Below are 15,078 nucleotides of genomic sequence, written 5' to 3' on the forward strand. Positions count from 1 at the left end.
TGGGAAAGTGAAGGAGAAAATGCCTAGCCCTTTAGCCAGAGGGGCAGTGAAGAAAGTGGGTGGATGAATAGAGGTTGTTGCCAGTACTTCTTGGCTAAAGAGGCCTTTGGTTGGTAGAAAAACCTGGCTTGATGTGGCCCCACGAAGTGAGTTGGGCTGGAGGCGGAGACTGCTCTGATGTGGGAAGCAGAGCAGAGCTTTTTTTCCCTTTGAGAATTTTTAACTCTATTTGAACCAGAGACTTGCTTGACACACCACCCCAAGCCATTAAAAAATAATAATATATATATATTTTTTTCACTTCCCATTCTGCACCAGCCTCAGTAGCCCCATTTGTGGAAAGAGAAATAGGCATTTTTCGGTACCCAGATGGGAGCAGGTTGGGGGGGATCATAGACGGTAGCAACCTAGGAAGAGGCAAAAGATCAGGAACTTGAAAATAGTTTAGTACTGGGGTTTATTTTTTTTAGAACCAATGCTTTTCTTTTTACTATGATTCTTCTTCCCATCCCACATTGTTCCTCAAAGGCCCTTCTGGCATAAGGATTTCAGAACAATTGCCACCGCATCCCCATTCCCATATACCTGAAGTGGGACTCCCCACCCACCTACCCACTACCAGCTCCCAGAAGCTGCCACGCAGCTGGCTGAGAAAGGGAAGGGAGAGGGCTCCTCCCTGAAAGGGGAAGCGACAAGGGTGGCGGCGACGTCTCTAAGGGATTTAACCTCCTACCCTCAGTTACTCGACGCCACCCCCCTCCCTCCAAAGAAAGACTGGGACGGCGCCTCCATTTTTGTTTGGGGGAGGAGGGGCAGAGGATCGGGGGCCGAAGGGGTCAAAGGAAACGGTGATTATCACCTGTGAGGGGTAAGGGGGTGCTGTCCTCCTTCCCTTCCCCTCAGTCTGCACCCTCTGCAAGTCTCCCCCTCTCGGGGTCTCCCCCCCTTGTTGCTAAGGCCCGGACCGTCATCCCAGCAACAGCCTCAGTCATGTGACCGGCAATGGCGGCGCTGACGAGAGGTAGGTGAGCCCGGCGGCCCCCACACCCACCGCGCGACCCCCGGATCCCGCTCGCGCCCCGCGCGCGGCCCCCGCTCCCTCTGCGTCCGCTCCTCGGCCCTCTTCCCCCTTGCATGGCTCTAGGGGCCCACTCATGCCCGGCCGATCATCTTAACATCATCCTCCAGCATTGGCTTCCATTTGGGGGTTCCGGGAACCGCGATCCGCGGACATGCACCCCCAACCCAGCGGCAGGGCTCCGTAGGGTCCGGCGAAAAGGGGATGTAGGGGGTTGGTTCCGGGTCGGGTCTCGGTGAAGGCTGTGGGGGGAGGGGTGGAGCTGCCTCAGTGGCTGTCCCCAGGGGCCCTTGCCCTTCCCGGCCTCCCCTAATCCAGGCCATCATCTGGAAGGAGGGCTTAGCCGGCGTCCGGCCTGGGTTGCCCCAGAGGAATCACAGACCCAGCACAAACCGTGGCACCTCCTCCCTTTTCTATGCCAGCAGGACTTGCAGCTAGGACACCTAGGTCCTAGGTCTCCTCTGACTGGGGGTTGGGGGAGTAGGGTGAGAGGAGATTCCACCCGGGAAAGACACTGGGGGCGGAGGCCCTAGGGTTCCAGCTTCACTTGGTGAATCTTGAGGTGACTCCAGTCTTGAGAGGACTATGATGGAGACACAAACCAACAGCTGCTCCCCTTTGAATCAGTCAAGGAATTGAGGTCACACTAATGGCCCCTCTTTCCATATGAGCTGTACTTGGAGGTGTTGTGGGTATAGCTCTATACCTGAACGTGACAAGACTTGGGGGAAACATCAGGGCCCTTCAGCTGAGCACCCTGTGTGAGCCCAACCCCTCCCTGAATGCAGATGAGGGCGCTAACAGGCTGTGCTGGTTTTAAAAGGTGACAGTGAGAACTTTGTTATTGCAGGGGCCGCTGCCACTTTGTTTGCATTCCTAACAGACTGGAAGAGAAGGGACTGAGGTTAGCGCACAACGAAGGCTCCCTAGCAGTAGGGGCTGAATTATTTGGGAACGTGGAGTAGGGCATAGAGTTGGAGGAGCATAGAAAATATTCCCATCCATGTAATCTGAGGGAGGTGGCAAGAAAGACCTCCACCTATGTAGGCTTTTCCCTTCCTGACTTTTCATCTGTGCCCCAGGCTTTCTTGAGGGTCTCAGAGCTGGAGAGGTGGGGGGTGGGAAGGTTAGCATGTTGAAGTTCCTTCTTGAACAACTTGGGGAGAGCCTGGGGATGAGAGTCTACAGGAGTGAGGGAGAGGAAATGGAACAGGAGTTTTTATTTTATTTCTGGACTGGCTGGGGAAAAAAATGGTAACGATTGTCATCATAACACTTTAACTTCTCCTAGTCCTGGTCAGCTGAGTGTGGTGGAAACAGAGGGATTTCTGCTGTCATCATTGTCCATGGGCTTTCCAGGTACCTCCGCTACCCCCTACCTACCCCTACAGGAAACTTCAACTTTCACCCTTAACTCGGTTCCCTCCATTCCATGTCCAAGGTAATCCCATTGCCAGTAATCCACTCCAGGCCCCCATCTCTTTGTTACACGGCTGCCGGGTTGGGATATGTGGTGACTGGGGGTTTCCTAATTTTCCTCCTTTTTCTTTTCACCCCATTAGGTCCTACAACCCACAAGTAGGGAGAGGAAAAGCGAGAGAGAGCCTGCATGCCAATTCTAAGCTCTTCAGGATCAAAGTGAGCGAAAAGGAGGGTCAAAAAGCTTCCCTCCCCTTTAAAGAGCCCATTATTCACCCAGAGTGGGGAGGGAGCAGATTGTTTCTGTGGTCTGGGAGAAGTGTAAGGAGAACCAAGACTGATTGCTGGGCTTAGTGGATAATAAAAGTTATAGGAGCTTTTGAGCTCTTTAGGGGGTGCTGGGGTTTGGAAGCTCTGGGAGGACAGAAAATGAATTTGGGGGGAGGGGTGGATTTTTGAGAGAATAGAGGTAATACAGGGTTTGGAAGGAACCTGAAGGGAGACAGTGATATTTGTCAAAAGGGATTTCCCCGCCCTGAGTCCCCTTCACCTTTGGGGCAGTGTCGTTCGTCCTGTCCAGAATGGCAGCCTGTGGAGGCACCTGCAAAAACAAAGTGACCGTCTCCAAGCCTGTGTGGGACTTCCTGAGCAAGGAGACCCCGGCGCGGCTGGCCCGGCTTCGGGAAGAGCACCGTGTGTCCATCCTCATAGATGGCGAGACCTCTGACATATATGTTCTCCAGCTTTCCCCACAGGGCCCTCCCCCGGCCCCTCCCAATGGGCTCTACCTTGCCCGGAAGGCTCTCAAGGGGCTGCTAAAAGAGGCAGAGAAAGAGCTGAAAAAAGCTCAAAGGCAGGGGGAGCTTATGGGCTGCCTGGCTTTGGGGGGTGGGGGGGAGCACCCTGAGCTGCACCGCCCAGGCCCACCCCCTCTCCGAGCAGCCCCACTCCTGCCCCCAGGGGCACGGGGGCTTCCCCCGCCTCCCCCTCCCCTACCTCCTCCACTTCCCCCACGGCTTCGGGAGGAGGCAGAAGAGCAGGAGAGCACCTGTCCCATCTGTCTGGGGGAGATCCAGAACGCCAAGACATTGGAGAAATGCCGGCACTCGTTCTGCGAGGGCTGCATCACCCGGGCCCTGCAGGTGAAAAAGGCCTGCCCCATGTGCGGGCGTTTCTACGGGCAGCTGGTGGGCAACCAGCCCCAGAATGGGCGGATGCTGGTCTCTAAGGACGCCACCCTCCTACTGCCCAGCTATGAGAAGTACGGCACCATTGTCATCCAGTACGTCTTCCCGCCCGGTGTCCAGGGGGTAAGAAGACCACAGCCTGCTCTTAACCCTTTGATTTTCCCCAAATTCGTTCTCTGACCTAGAAAAACTGGGTGAGGATAAGTGTATTTGTTGCTGTCTCCCAATATGTGTTCCTACTTAGTGCCCTGGAGCTAGGAAGTTCCCTAGGGGCGCAGCTTTTTCATCCCTATGACCCCAAGACACACATGAAAATCGAGTTATGAGGAGAGAAAGGGACTGACTACTATTTCCTCGATGAACCTGGATATCAACAAATATTCTTGGCTGAGGTGAATTTTCTGGAGACAGTGGCTCAGCGCAGGCAGGCACAGCAGGGAGTGTTATTCTGTTCCCCGTTTGTGAGGGAGTAAAATCATGATGACAGTAGAAGGTGAAAGCAGGTCATGATCAAGGGTCTACAGGTGTCTTCCTGCTGGATAAAGAGTAATGTCCAGTTCTGGTCTTCAGAGGGATGAGGAGGCGCCAAAGAAGGGTAATAGAAAAATAGAACAGGTCAGACAGCGAAAGAAGCACTGGTGGTGTTCTCAGGTGGAGAAAGAAAGGCGACAAAGATAAATTACTCTCAGTTTTCACATTTCTGCTGAGTTTTCTGGAGAGAGAACCAGCCACCTTCCATCAGTTCTGAGAGCTGAATTAGAACTTGAGGGATTAAGGCAGCAGAAAGAACCTCTTAACAATCAGGATTGTGTCCAGAAGCAGCTCCTGCTTCCCGGGCCCCAGAGTCTCTTCTTCCCTGGAAGGCTGTCCGCATTACCTGGGGATGCACAGACAGAAGGCCGATCAGGATGACCCTAGGATGCCCAGCTGCTCACTGCCCACTCTGCTTCCCCTTCCTCCCAGGCTGAACACCCAAACCCAGGCGTCCGGTACCCTGGCACCACACGGGTGGCCTACCTCCCAGACTGCCCAGAGGGCAACAAGGTGCTGACCCTGTTCCGCAAGGCATTTGATCAGCGTCTCACCTTCACTATCGGCACGTCCATGACCACAGGGAGACCAAATGTCATCACCTGGAACGACATCCACCACAAGACCAGCTGCACAGGGGGACCCCAACTGTGCGACATCCCTTCATTTCCCTTCCTTTGGCTCCTCCCCTTCTCATGTCCACTGAGGGAGCAACATCAACCCCCTTACTCTGGGGGCCTCCTACTTGGAGAGGACCACCCCACAAACTGTTCAGCATCTCTTCCATCCCAGTTTCTTCTGCAACTCAACCTTGTCCTGATGTGCCCAGTTTAATTTATAACAATAAGCAGAATTGGGCCATGTTATCTGGGTTTGGAGGTCCCCTTTCTTAGGGGAGGTTGGGAGGGATCTGAATGGAACCTTCACGGAGTCGCCCAGAATGAGGGTGAGCATGGGGACAATATGAGCAAGCAAGCCCCAGCAGCTAACCCTGATCCTCATTTCTCTTTGCTCCCAGGTTTGGGTACCCAGACCCCACTTACCTGACCCGGGTGCAAGAGGAACTGAGAGCCAAGGGTATCACAGATGACTGAAGGACATCCCTTTGCCAAGGCCCCTGCTGTCCTCCTCGACTCAGACCCAACAGAAGCCCGTTTCTCTCTCTCCCCCGCCCCCCCAGGCCATACTAGTAGGGGACCTGTCTGTCTGGGGAGAGAATCCAAAGTGGGGGGGGAACAAACCCTTCCCCTGTCCCCCACCGGCCAAGGCCAAGTGCTTCAGTGCAGTGTGAGCCACTCCCTCCTGGCAGACACTCATCTCCAAGGTTCTGCCCAACTCCCTCTCCATGTACATACTCCCACTTTCCCTGCCCCCTCCAGTGCCCTTTTCTGGTATGTGCTGTGCTCCAGTGGCAAAGCTGAGGAAGGACCTGGTAGGAAGGAAAGGTCCCCTGACCTCCCTCTCCACACAGTGCTCTATTGCTGAACTTTGGGTGGTGGGGAGGGGAAATCTGGCTGATGTGAACCCCTGTGGAGCAGCCTGTGTGTGTGTGTGTGTGTGTGTGTGTGTGTGTGTATGTTCATCAGATACAATTCTTCTACCTAACCTTGCCTTTCTCTGAGTCTCCTGTCTCTGTCAGTCTTTTTCCCACTCTTCTCTGCCCCCTATAAGGAGCCTCCTTACCCTGTTCTGGAATCACCGCCAGATTGTAGCTTTTAATTTAATAAAAATAAAGTAAAATATGCAACTCTCTATTGCCACACCCACATTCTGTTCTGTAAACGGGATGGGGATGGGGTGGGGAACGGGGCCTCCTGAGAAGGGGAAGGGAAGGTGATAGGAAAATCCTTATGTCCCAAGCCCCTGAGGGCCTGGGGAACCTGGCTGTACCTAGTGGGCTATATAGTAGCACAGCGAAGCCCTGGGGGCCACACTTCGTCGATGGAAGCAGGATTAAGAGGGGTTTGTTTGCTGTTGGGCTATGGTTGTAGAGAAAGGAACAACCCTACCCCAGTTACGAAGTTTGGCCGGGGTGGGAGTAGGGGCGGAGCCGGGCAGGGGGAGGATTCGGCGGCAGCAACTCCCCGGACGCACGCAGTCCTCAAAGCCCCCCCAGCTTCCGTGCCCCCTCGGCCCTGGAACTGCGAGCAGGGTAGGGGTCCAGCATGAAGCCCCCGGGTCGCCCCGCCCCTGGCCGTACTGACCGGATACTGGGGGTCATGGGGGGCATGCTGCGCGCATGCGCCCTACCCGGGCAGGAGGGGGTAAGAAAAGGGGACCTTGGTGGGGTCGGGGTCTTTAGGGGCCTTCAGAAAGCCTGCACTCCACAACTCAATTTTCCGGCAAAGAGAAGTCCTGCGGGGCAGTCGCAGGAATCCAGAGTTCCATTACGAGGGTCATATCACGTCCTGGGTGACCCACCCCCTCCACCCTAGCCTTAGCGACCCTTCCCTAACGGCGTGAACTTTGACAGGAGGGAGAAAGGGAAACAGAAGGCTAAGACTGGGAGTGGGAGAACGCGTTCCTCACGGTCATTCTGTCCCTGCAGCCCCCGAAGAGAAACCCTCTAGGGCCGGGGGAAACCCAGCCAGAGTCTGACCGTACCGAGGGGGATCAGAGAGGGGTGCGCGAGCGTGAGGCCCGGGTCTGGGCTACGCAGCCGGGTAAGAAGCTTGGGGCGGGGTGGGGCACAGTTTGCCCTCCTGCGCAAAGTGGCGAACTCAAATATTCCGATCTTATTAGCACCTGATTTGCATGAGACCTTTCCGCTTCTTCTCTCCCTTTAGTCCGATGTGTCCCCCCACCCCAGCCGGTTCCGAGCCCCCGCAGGCGGAGCGTCCCCGCGCCCCACCCCTGGCCCCTCGCCAGCCCGGGCTTTAGGACTTCGCCTTAATTGGTGATCAGCCTCAGCTGGAGTACCGGGCCCCTGAGGGAAGAAGGGTCCGGCGGGAGGGCGGCAATGGGCTGTGTTCCCCACAAAGAAGTCCCCAAATATGCAACTCCTATCGGGGGGCATTGCCCGTCCCCGCGCGGCCAGGGTCGGCTCCAACCTCAGGACATCTTCGCCCAGATTAAGGCCCCATCCTGTGAGCCCTTCCTTCTCTACCGCAGAGGCCGAGAGGCAACCAGGGTAGACCCGGTCACTGGCCTTGAACCCCTCACCCCCCACCCCCCACCCCAGAGCTCAGGAGTCCGAACCCGAGATGTGGGAGGAAGGGGCAGCCCCGGGCGGGAGAGCCCAGGCTGGGGAGAAGGGGTGGAGGCGCTGGGGACGTGGAGTGGGAACGTGGTGGGGCCTGGGGGAGGGGGGTTGGGGGCGGGAACCCGGCACACGCTGGAGGGGGAGCGCAGGGTAGAGGGCGGAGCTGGGCTGCAGAGGCCCCTCCCCGCGGCGGCATCGCGGCGGGGCCTGTTATTCCGCTTGCCACTCGGCCAGGACCCGCGCAGCGCCAGTGGCTCGGGGAGTCGGTCCTCACCTCCTCCCCCACCCGGGCCTAGAGCCATCCCCAACCCGAGAGGCCGGAGACAGACCTGAAGCGGCTGCCGCATCCCGACCCAGCCTCCCCCACCATCACCCCCCCCGCCCCGGACATCTGGACCCTGGGCCCTGCACCGACAGGGTTCCGGAAACCCTCCCCACCCAGCTCGGCGGCCAGGCCCCGCGTCGCCCTCTCTCCAGAGACCCCCGCCCTCCTCCAGATCAGACTTCCTACCCCTGGACACCCCCTCCCCGTCCCCTCCCTCTCCCCCTCTCCCAGCCTGGACCCGGGTAGGAGGGTGGGGGGGTGTGCGCCCTGCGGCGTCCCCGCCCCGCCCCCCCGTGATTCCCTCTGCATGGCCGGCCCGGGTGGGGGACGCGGGGGGGCCCGGGCGCCATGCGGGGGGGCCACAAAGGGGGTCGTTGTGCTTGTCCCCATGTGATCCGAAAAGTGCTGGCAAAATGCGGCTGCTGCTTCGCCCGGGGGGGACGTGGTGAGTGCCAGGTCTAAAGGGCCCAGTGTTGAGTACAGGGTGGGCTCGGGGGTTCTGGGTATCTGTTTGCCCTGACCCTGGAGATATAGGGGTGGGAGACTGTGCCTGTATTTATCAGTAAAGTGACTTAATAGATAATCTGTACCGTATTTCTGCCATCAAATTTCTACCAGTTTAAGTTAAGGAAATTGGGGAAGGGGCAGGGGACTCATCTCTTCCCCATAGTTAAATGGGTATGAGAAAAACTCATCCACAATCCTTTTAGGCCTAGAATCGGTATCTTCCCTCAAATCCTTTTGCCCAGCATCTACTTCAGATTCAAAGAGGATCTGTGTGTGTGTGTGTGTGTGTGTGCGTGCACGTGTGTGTGTGTGTGCACGTGTGTGTGTGTGTGTGTGTAGGAATGTGGGGGTCTACATGGGGCTTTCTAGAGAATCACGTTTCATCTGTCCCATCAGTTCCTGAGCCCAACTCAGAGATGACCCTGATGAGCCCTACTCACTCTACTGAGTTTGTGCATGTGTTGGGGAGGTGGGCTGCAGAAGCCTTTTCTTTTTATAGTGATTACTGCAATAGGTGCATGTGGGGGGAGGGGGTCCTGGCAGTGGCAGATGGACTCCTCGCTCTTTCCCCCTTCTTCCCAGAGAATAGTGTGTACCCATTGGAAGGGGGGAGGGTTGTGGGAGAGCAGATGGCCACCCCCAGCTTCTAGTGTCTGCCCAGATGGCTGCCCCTACCCCCACAACTGTGCCATGCTCAGGATGTGGGGAATCTCCACATGTACCTGGGGCCTCCAGGCCTGGGGAGCCTGTGTTTACAGTCTCTCGTTCCAAGGGTGCTCCAGTGAAATTTTCTCTCCTGGCCAACTCAAACAAGGCTGGTGAGCCCTGGGGGAAAGGGAGGAGCATCGTGGAGAGGAGACCTTGGGGATTCTGAGTCTGGACTTGGAGAAATTGGTACCCATCTATCATCCCCTTCCCTTTTTCCCCTCCCACCAGAATCCTATTCCATTGCTGGCAGCGAGGGGAGTATCTCAGTTTCTGCTGCTTCAGGCTTGGCTGCTGCCCCCTCTGGTCCCAGCTCTGGCCCATGTTCCCCGGGCCCCCCAGGGCCAGTCAGTGGCCTGAGGAGATGGTTGGATCATTCCAAACACTGTCTCAGTGTGGAAAATGAGAGAGACGGTGGCCAGGCAGGACTATATGAGGTAAGTAGGGAGTGCCACAGAAGCATGTGTGATAGAGACAGACACTGGGAGAGAGGGCCGGTTGGAGCCACTGGTCAAAGGAGAGACCCAGCTACTGTCCCTAACCTCTGACTCTTGATTTCTGGCCCCCAGAACTGGATGCTAGAGCCAGCTCTAGCTACAGGAGAGGAGCTCCCAGAACTAACCCTGCTGACCACCTTGTTAGAAGGCCCTGGAGATAAGGCACAGGTATGAAGAAACAGGTCTAGGGAGGCTCCCCTCACCCAAGAGGCATCCCTTTGCTTACCTTACCCAGGATGTTCTTTCCTTCCAGGCACCTGAGGAGGAGGCTTCGTCCCAGGCCCCCGACAGCGAGGAGGAACAGAAAAAGGCTGCTCTGGAAAGGAGTATGTAAGTCCCCCCACCCCACCCCCTTACATAGTTTCTAGAAGAATCTCCCTCTTTAGATTCTGGACTGGGAATCCCACCCCCCCTCACTCCCCCCACCCCCGAGATTGGCTGTGGTGATGAAGGGAGACAGGGGCTTCTAGCACAGGAGGGAAGGAAAAGCTAAACCAAAGATATGCTCAGACTCTGAAGTGGGGGTGCCATCCTCCTCTTTTCCCAGGTATGTCCTGAGTGAACTGGTAGAGACAGAGAAAATGTACGTGGACGACTTGGGGCAGATTGTGGAGGTAGCTCCCTCTACCCCTTCCCAGTCCATCTGCCATTTCCCTCTGCCCAGGGCTATTTTCAGGAGATGCCTCGGTGCTCCTCTGTTCCACCCCCTAGTCCCTCATACATCCTGGACTTCTTGGGGGTGAGGAAGTTTTATTCCGGGTCTGGCCTCACGCTCTCATGCTCCCACCCCAACCTTCCTGCAGGGTTACATGGCCACAATGGCTGCCCAGGGAGTACCCGAGAGTCTTCGAGGCCGTGACAGAATTGTGTTTGGGAACATCCAGCAAATCTACGAGTGGCACCGAGAGTGAGTGGTGGAGCCTAGAGAGGGAGAGGCTCGAGCGGGGCTCATGTCTGGTCCTCTCTGTATCGCACCCAGTACGTGACGAGGATTCCCGAGCAGAAAACTGTTTGGATAGGCTTGGTGGGGAGCACTGATAGTACGGACAGCTTGAAATTAGTTGTGTGTGCAGGGCAGATTCTGAAATGTATCTGACCTGCCTTCTCCCTGCCAACCTCTCCAGCTACTTCCTGCGGGAGCTACAGCGGTGTTTGAAGGATCCTGATTGGCTGGCTCAGCTGTTCATCAAACACGTGAGGCTGGAGGGCCTAGGGCTTATGGGGGAAGGGCTTGGGCGTGGGTCAGAGATGTGCTCTCTCCCCTCGCCCATCCTATTCTCGTTCACACTTTACCTTTACCCTCGTTAGGAGCGCCGGCTGCATATGTACGTAGTGTACTGTCAGAATAAGCCCAAGTCAGAGCACATAGTGTCAGAGTTTGGGGACAACTACTTTGAGGTCAGTGGCTGAGGTCCATTGGGGAAAGGGGGACAGAATCGACACGAACAGGCTTTCCAGGCTGTGTTACCACAATGTCCCTGTCCCCAGGAACTCCGGCAGCAGCTGGGGCATCGCCTGCAGCTCAATGATCTTCTCATCAAACCCGTGCAGCGGATCATGAAATACCAGCTGCTGCTCAAGGTCAGGACCACCTTCTCCCTGGGTGGCACAGCTGGCTGGGACAGCCCTTTCTTCACTCATCTCTCCAGGGATCCTAAGACCCTCCAACCTCCCGGTGGGGGGAGCAGGGAGAACGGTCCTCACTTGTGTCCTCAGAGAGGGTGTGAGAACTTCTGAGATCTTCGTGGCTTCCCTGAGCATTTCTTTTCCACGTCTTAGGATTTTCTCAAGTATTATAGCAGAGCTGGGATGGATACTGAAGAGTTGGAGGTGAGGACCCCCAGATCTTCTGGGACACACAATGTATACCTTAACCCCTTAGCCTCATGGGTTCCCCCCAGCTGTGCTGATTTTAAGGGGTAGGCTAACTGGGGTTGAGACACTGTTTAAAGAGGCAGCCAGCTGAGACTCACTCAAATGATGATGCCCCTCTCTTGGCCTGCAAACCAGCGAGCTGTGGAGGTCATGTGCTTTGTGCCCAGACGCTGCAATGACATGATGACCCTGGGGAGACTGCGGGGCTTTGAGGTACAAGGATGGGGCAGGAACCTGGAAACCTGATACCCAGTCTTAATACTTGGGACACCCTTATAGGGAATTGTCATTTCCTGGGGCTGACCCTATGGTTGGGGAGGGGGGCGGCGGGGGGAATTCGGGGCGGGCGGGAGGGAGGAGCAGAGAATTTCCCTTTTTCCCTTTTTTTTTTTTTTTTCCTGAAGACCACTATCTTTTGATTCTAGGGCAAACTGACTGCTCAGGGAAAGCTGTTGGGCCAGGACACATTTTGGGTCACAGAGCCCGAGGCTGGGGGACTGCTTTCTTCTCGGGGCCGAGAGAGGCGTGTCTTCCTCTTTGAGCAACTCATCATCTTCAGCGAGGCCCTGGGAGGAGGAATGCGAGGTGGAACGCAGCCTGGATATGTGTATAAGAGCAGCATCAAGGTGGGGAGGGGTATACGAGGGAGGGTCTGACACGGACACAAGGCCTCCGAGAGGGTGTCTGGTTCTTGGATTTGTTGGAGGGAGCAGGAACCAGAGGGGACATGAAGATTCTGGGGGCTCTCTCACATTTGCCAATTCAGGTGAGCTGCCTGGGATTGGAGGGGAACCTCCAGGATGACCCTTGTCGCTTTGCCCTGACCTCCAGAGGGCCAGAGGGTGGGATCCAGCGCTATGTCCTGCAGTCCGCAGACCCTGCAGTTAGCCAGGCCTGGATCAAGCAAGTGGCCCAGATCCTGGAAAGCCAGCGGGATTTCCTCAACGGTGAGGTCTCGCCCAACCTCCTGCACACATTCTCTCAGCCCTTTGACCTCCTGAATCCCTCCCTGCCCAATCTTCAACAACTGCCCTCTGACCCTGGCTTCTCTCATGCGCCCCGCCCCCCTACATCATCCTCACTTTTTGCCTCCCAGCCCCAAATTTGGTAACTCAGAATTTTCCCTAAAGCCCTAACCAGTTTGCAGTGGCTGACAGTCCTTTGGAGGGAGGGCACAAGAGGAGGGTGGCATGAGCAGAGCCTCTAGGAAAGGAATCTGTCTCTGTTGTAACCCTCCTCCTGTTCATCTCTTTGCCCAGCATTGCAGTCACCCATTGAGTACCAGAGACGGGAGAGCCAGACCAACAGCTTGGGGCGGCCAGGAGGGCCTGGGGTTGGGAGCCCTGGGAGAACTGGGCCTGGAGACCGGGTCCAAGTCAGGACACACACCCCCATCAATGGCTCTCTCCCCTCCCTGCTGCTGTTGCCTGAAGGGGAGGTGGCCAGAGCGCCTCTGCCCCTGGACGCACAGGTATGAGGAATGGTGTTCTCTGGTTGTAAGGGCAGAATGGGGAGGGCCTCTTATTCCAGGATCCCCAACTCTCCCTTCCCTCCATTTCATTCCTTTTATTCCATCACCTTTCTCTTGCCTCATCTTCCTACTTCCCATCCCTTATCCTCCCACTCCAGCTTAACTGTGGGAGAGGTTGATAGTCTCAGATATCTGGTTAGAGGAGATGGTTCAGCTACAGGCTTACCCAGAAAAGGGGAGTGAGATTGGATACCTGACCATTTTTTGACCAACTCTGACTTGAATCTTTCTTCAGGTCCTCAGTGACATCCCCCAGACTCCTCGTGACTCCCTTCCAGTCCTTCCAACTCCATACACCCCTCCCTGCCAGGCCAGACTCGCCAAGCTCGATGAAGATGAGCTGTAGCTGGTGAAGGCCATGGGGGGTGGGGGTGCTGACTCAGCCACTTTATTCCCCAGGGAGCTTCAGGGCAATCCTTCTGGCACCAGCCTGAAATACCTCCCCTCTTGACATGTCTGGAGGGTGGTCAAGGCTGGAGTGAGGTTGACTTGGAGGAGGGTACCTAGACCCCAAAGGACTTCTTTCTCCTCAAGGAACACAAGCTCCCACCTCTATGCATGCATCACAAGTCCCCCCACACAGAGGATATGTGGGTTGGATGGTTGGCCTGGGGCAGGGCCAGGTAGAAATTATTGGTTTTGATTTTGATTTTGTTTTTTCCTGTTTTCTGAGAATAAAGATTTTGTTATATCACTGAGGCTACTGTCTTGGCACAGGGAAAGAGAGGCTATAATGGGGGGTGGGTGAGGCCTGAGAGGTCTGGAAGAGCTCAGCTGGCTCCAGTCATTTGAGGAGAAGTCTGGAGAAAGGAGAAGGGCACAGAGTATGAGACAAAAGATGTTGCTTTGTCCTTCACCTGCAGCTTCAGCATTTCTCAGTCCAAAATTGGGGCTTGGGGCCACTGGAGACCCCTAGATCTTTAACATATCCTCTCCTTTTACCCAGCCCTTCTTTTCCTCCCATCCCTCCTCTGTTCTAGACCCTACAGGAGAGCCTAGTGTGGTGTGACTTCCCACCATCGCCCAACACCCAGGTGTAGAGCACAAATGCCCAATGTACCTTTCCTTCTGAGGCCTCCATGCTCAGTTGAGAGAGAATGGGAAAATGGAGAAGATCCTGGGGGCTGCTGTCCCTTCTTAGCTCTGGAGCTCCCACCAGGGGGGCCTTCTTGTCTTTGCTTCTGGGAGGCCACAGGCTTGGCCATATTGAGCAGGAAGGAAGTCTTCAAGTCACAGAGTGGAGATCTGGAGGAGATTGTCACTCCTCCCCAACTTCTGGGGCAGGCCCTGGAAAAGAGAGAGTCAAACATGCAGAGATCCATGTTCAGATGCCCTGTCCTGGGTCCTTGTGCATCGTGTGTCCACTGTGTCTGACTGTCCCCTGGGCTTGGTCACATGCACTTGGGTTTCCTCAGCAGACAATGGACGGCTTGGGTGGGAGGTTGAGGAGGAGCTGGAGTCTCCCTGAGGATCCAAGTGCCTCTGGTCGACAATGGGGGGAGGGATCTATAGAGGTGGGGGCAGGACGTGAGGCCCCCGATAAGACTTCTGGGGAACAATAGGAGGAATTGAAGAGAGGGGAACCACCCTCACCGCACCCCACCCCCAGGGCTTTGGGGTCAGGGACTGGGGTACCAGATGATTATAGGGAGGGTTGCTGAGGAGTCTTATAAATGGAGGAGGGGATGGGAACAAATAGCAGGATTTCTGGGGCTCAGAACTTTCTATTTCTTTAGGGAACAGAGGGGTAGATGAAATGGGTGGGTGACCCTTGTGCTTAATTTAAGCGTTAATATGTTTTTAAATGCCTGCTTTGTGAATAGCCCTTGGATGTAATAAATGATACTTTGATTTTTTTTTTTTGACTTACAGGAAATACAATAAAAATTTCCTATCAGTTCAGCATTTCCCCTGAGGACCTAAGCTGGGAGCACAGACCCAGCCACTCCCAGCATAGATGTGGGGTCCCTCATTGCCCAGTTCCAATACATACCAGTTTATCACCTCAGCTTTTTGTGAAACTGCTGAGGCCACTAGATCCCCTTACACTTTCTTAGAGCCAGCGGTGCCCCATAAAGGTTTGGATCTGTGGTAGGGGTCGAACCGGGGCATGAACTGCTCTCGGGTGGCAGGAATGCAGCGACCCAGGGCAGAGCAGTGACCCCGGTGGAGCCAGTAGCTGTCTCCGCCCAAAGTGCCGAAGCGGAAAGGATCCCGGAGC

General features: G+C 55.8%; 2 protein-coding genes and 1 long non-coding RNA gene across 8 annotated transcripts; 2 read left to right on the forward strand and 1 right to left on the reverse strand.

Moving 5' to 3' along the window:
• The first annotated feature begins 662 nt into the window (after positions 1-662).
• On the forward strand, positions 663-5,970 carry DTX3 (deltex E3 ubiquitin ligase 3). 2 transcript variants are annotated; one of them, XM_077111212.1, is made up of 7 exons: positions 663-1,021; positions 1,929-1,982; positions 2,370-2,437; positions 2,641-2,716; positions 3,059-3,807; positions 4,648-4,865; positions 5,234-5,970. In XM_077111212.1, coding segments are annotated over exons 4-7 (1,044 nt in total). In that variant the 5' UTR covers positions 663-1,021; positions 1,929-1,982; positions 2,370-2,437; positions 2,641-2,715; the 3' UTR covers positions 5,310-5,970. The 2 variants fall into 2 exon arrangements, with proteins under 2 accessions (XP_076967327.1, XP_076967326.1); XM_077111211.1 differs by lacking the exon at positions 1,929-1,982.
• On the reverse strand, positions 3,478-9,838 carry LOC143642601 (uncharacterized). Of its 2 annotated transcripts, XR_013155755.1 has the most exons (4): positions 9,678-9,838; positions 8,972-9,074; positions 4,770-4,817; positions 3,478-4,561 (listed from the first exon to the last, which is right to left on the reverse strand). It is a non-coding gene; the product is annotated as an uncharacterized LOC143642601 (long non-coding RNA). The 2 variants fall into 2 exon arrangements; XR_013155754.1 differs by lacking the exons at positions 8,972-9,074; positions 9,678-9,838 and adding an exon at positions 5,259-6,443.
• On the forward strand, positions 6,307-13,549 carry ARHGEF25 (Rho guanine nucleotide exchange factor 25). Of its 4 annotated transcripts, XM_077111206.1 has the most exons (16): positions 6,307-6,479; positions 6,764-6,878; positions 9,186-9,391; positions 9,524-9,619; positions 9,705-9,781; positions 9,999-10,065; positions 10,255-10,358; positions 10,576-10,645; positions 10,760-10,849; positions 10,940-11,032; positions 11,231-11,281; positions 11,462-11,539; positions 11,752-11,952; positions 12,093-12,273; positions 12,586-12,797; positions 13,093-13,549. In XM_077111206.1, the coding sequence occupies exons 1-16, from the start codon at positions 6,381-6,383 to the stop codon at positions 13,201-13,203; spliced, it is 1,851 nt and encodes a 616-aa protein (XP_076967321.1). In that variant the 5' UTR covers positions 6,307-6,380; the 3' UTR covers positions 13,204-13,549. The 4 variants fall into 4 exon arrangements, with proteins under 4 accessions (XP_076967321.1, XP_076967325.1, XP_076967324.1 ...); XM_077111210.1 differs by lacking the exon at positions 6,764-6,878 and having other exon boundaries at positions 6,328-6,479; XM_077111209.1 differs by lacking the exons at positions 6,307-6,479; positions 6,764-6,878 and adding an exon at positions 8,048-8,187.
• Positions 13,550-15,078: the final 1,529 nt, after the last annotated feature.

This window comes from Tamandua tetradactyla, chromosome 7, assembly GCF_023851605.1.
Source record: "Tamandua tetradactyla isolate mTamTet1 chromosome 7, mTamTet1.pri, whole genome shotgun sequence".
Lineage (NCBI taxonomy): Eukaryota > Metazoa > Chordata > Mammalia > Pilosa > Myrmecophagidae > Tamandua > Tamandua tetradactyla.

Excerpts from the sequence above, each read along its gene's own strand:
- DTX3 (XM_077111212.1), top strand. Across the intron at positions 3,808-4,647 it reads TCCCGCCCGGTGTCCAGGGG|GCTGAACACCCAAACCCAGG; the intron begins GTAAGAAGACCA and ends CCTTCCTCCCAG. Across the intron at positions 4,866-5,233 it reads TGCACAGGGGGACCCCAACT|GTTTGGGTACCCAGACCCCA; the intron begins GTGCGACATCCC and ends CTTTGCTCCCAG.
- ARHGEF25 (XM_077111206.1), top strand. The coding sequence starts at position 6,381 with ATGAAGCCCCCGGGTCGCCCCGCCCCTGGCCGTACTGACCGGATACTG. Across the intron at positions 10,850-10,939 it reads TTGGGGACAACTACTTTGAG|GAACTCCGGCAGCAGCTGGG; the intron begins GTCAGTGGCTGA and ends CCCTGTCCCCAG. Across the intron at positions 12,798-13,092 it reads CTCTGCCCCTGGACGCACAG|GTCCTCAGTGACATCCCCCA; the intron begins GTATGAGGAATG and ends ATCTTTCTTCAG.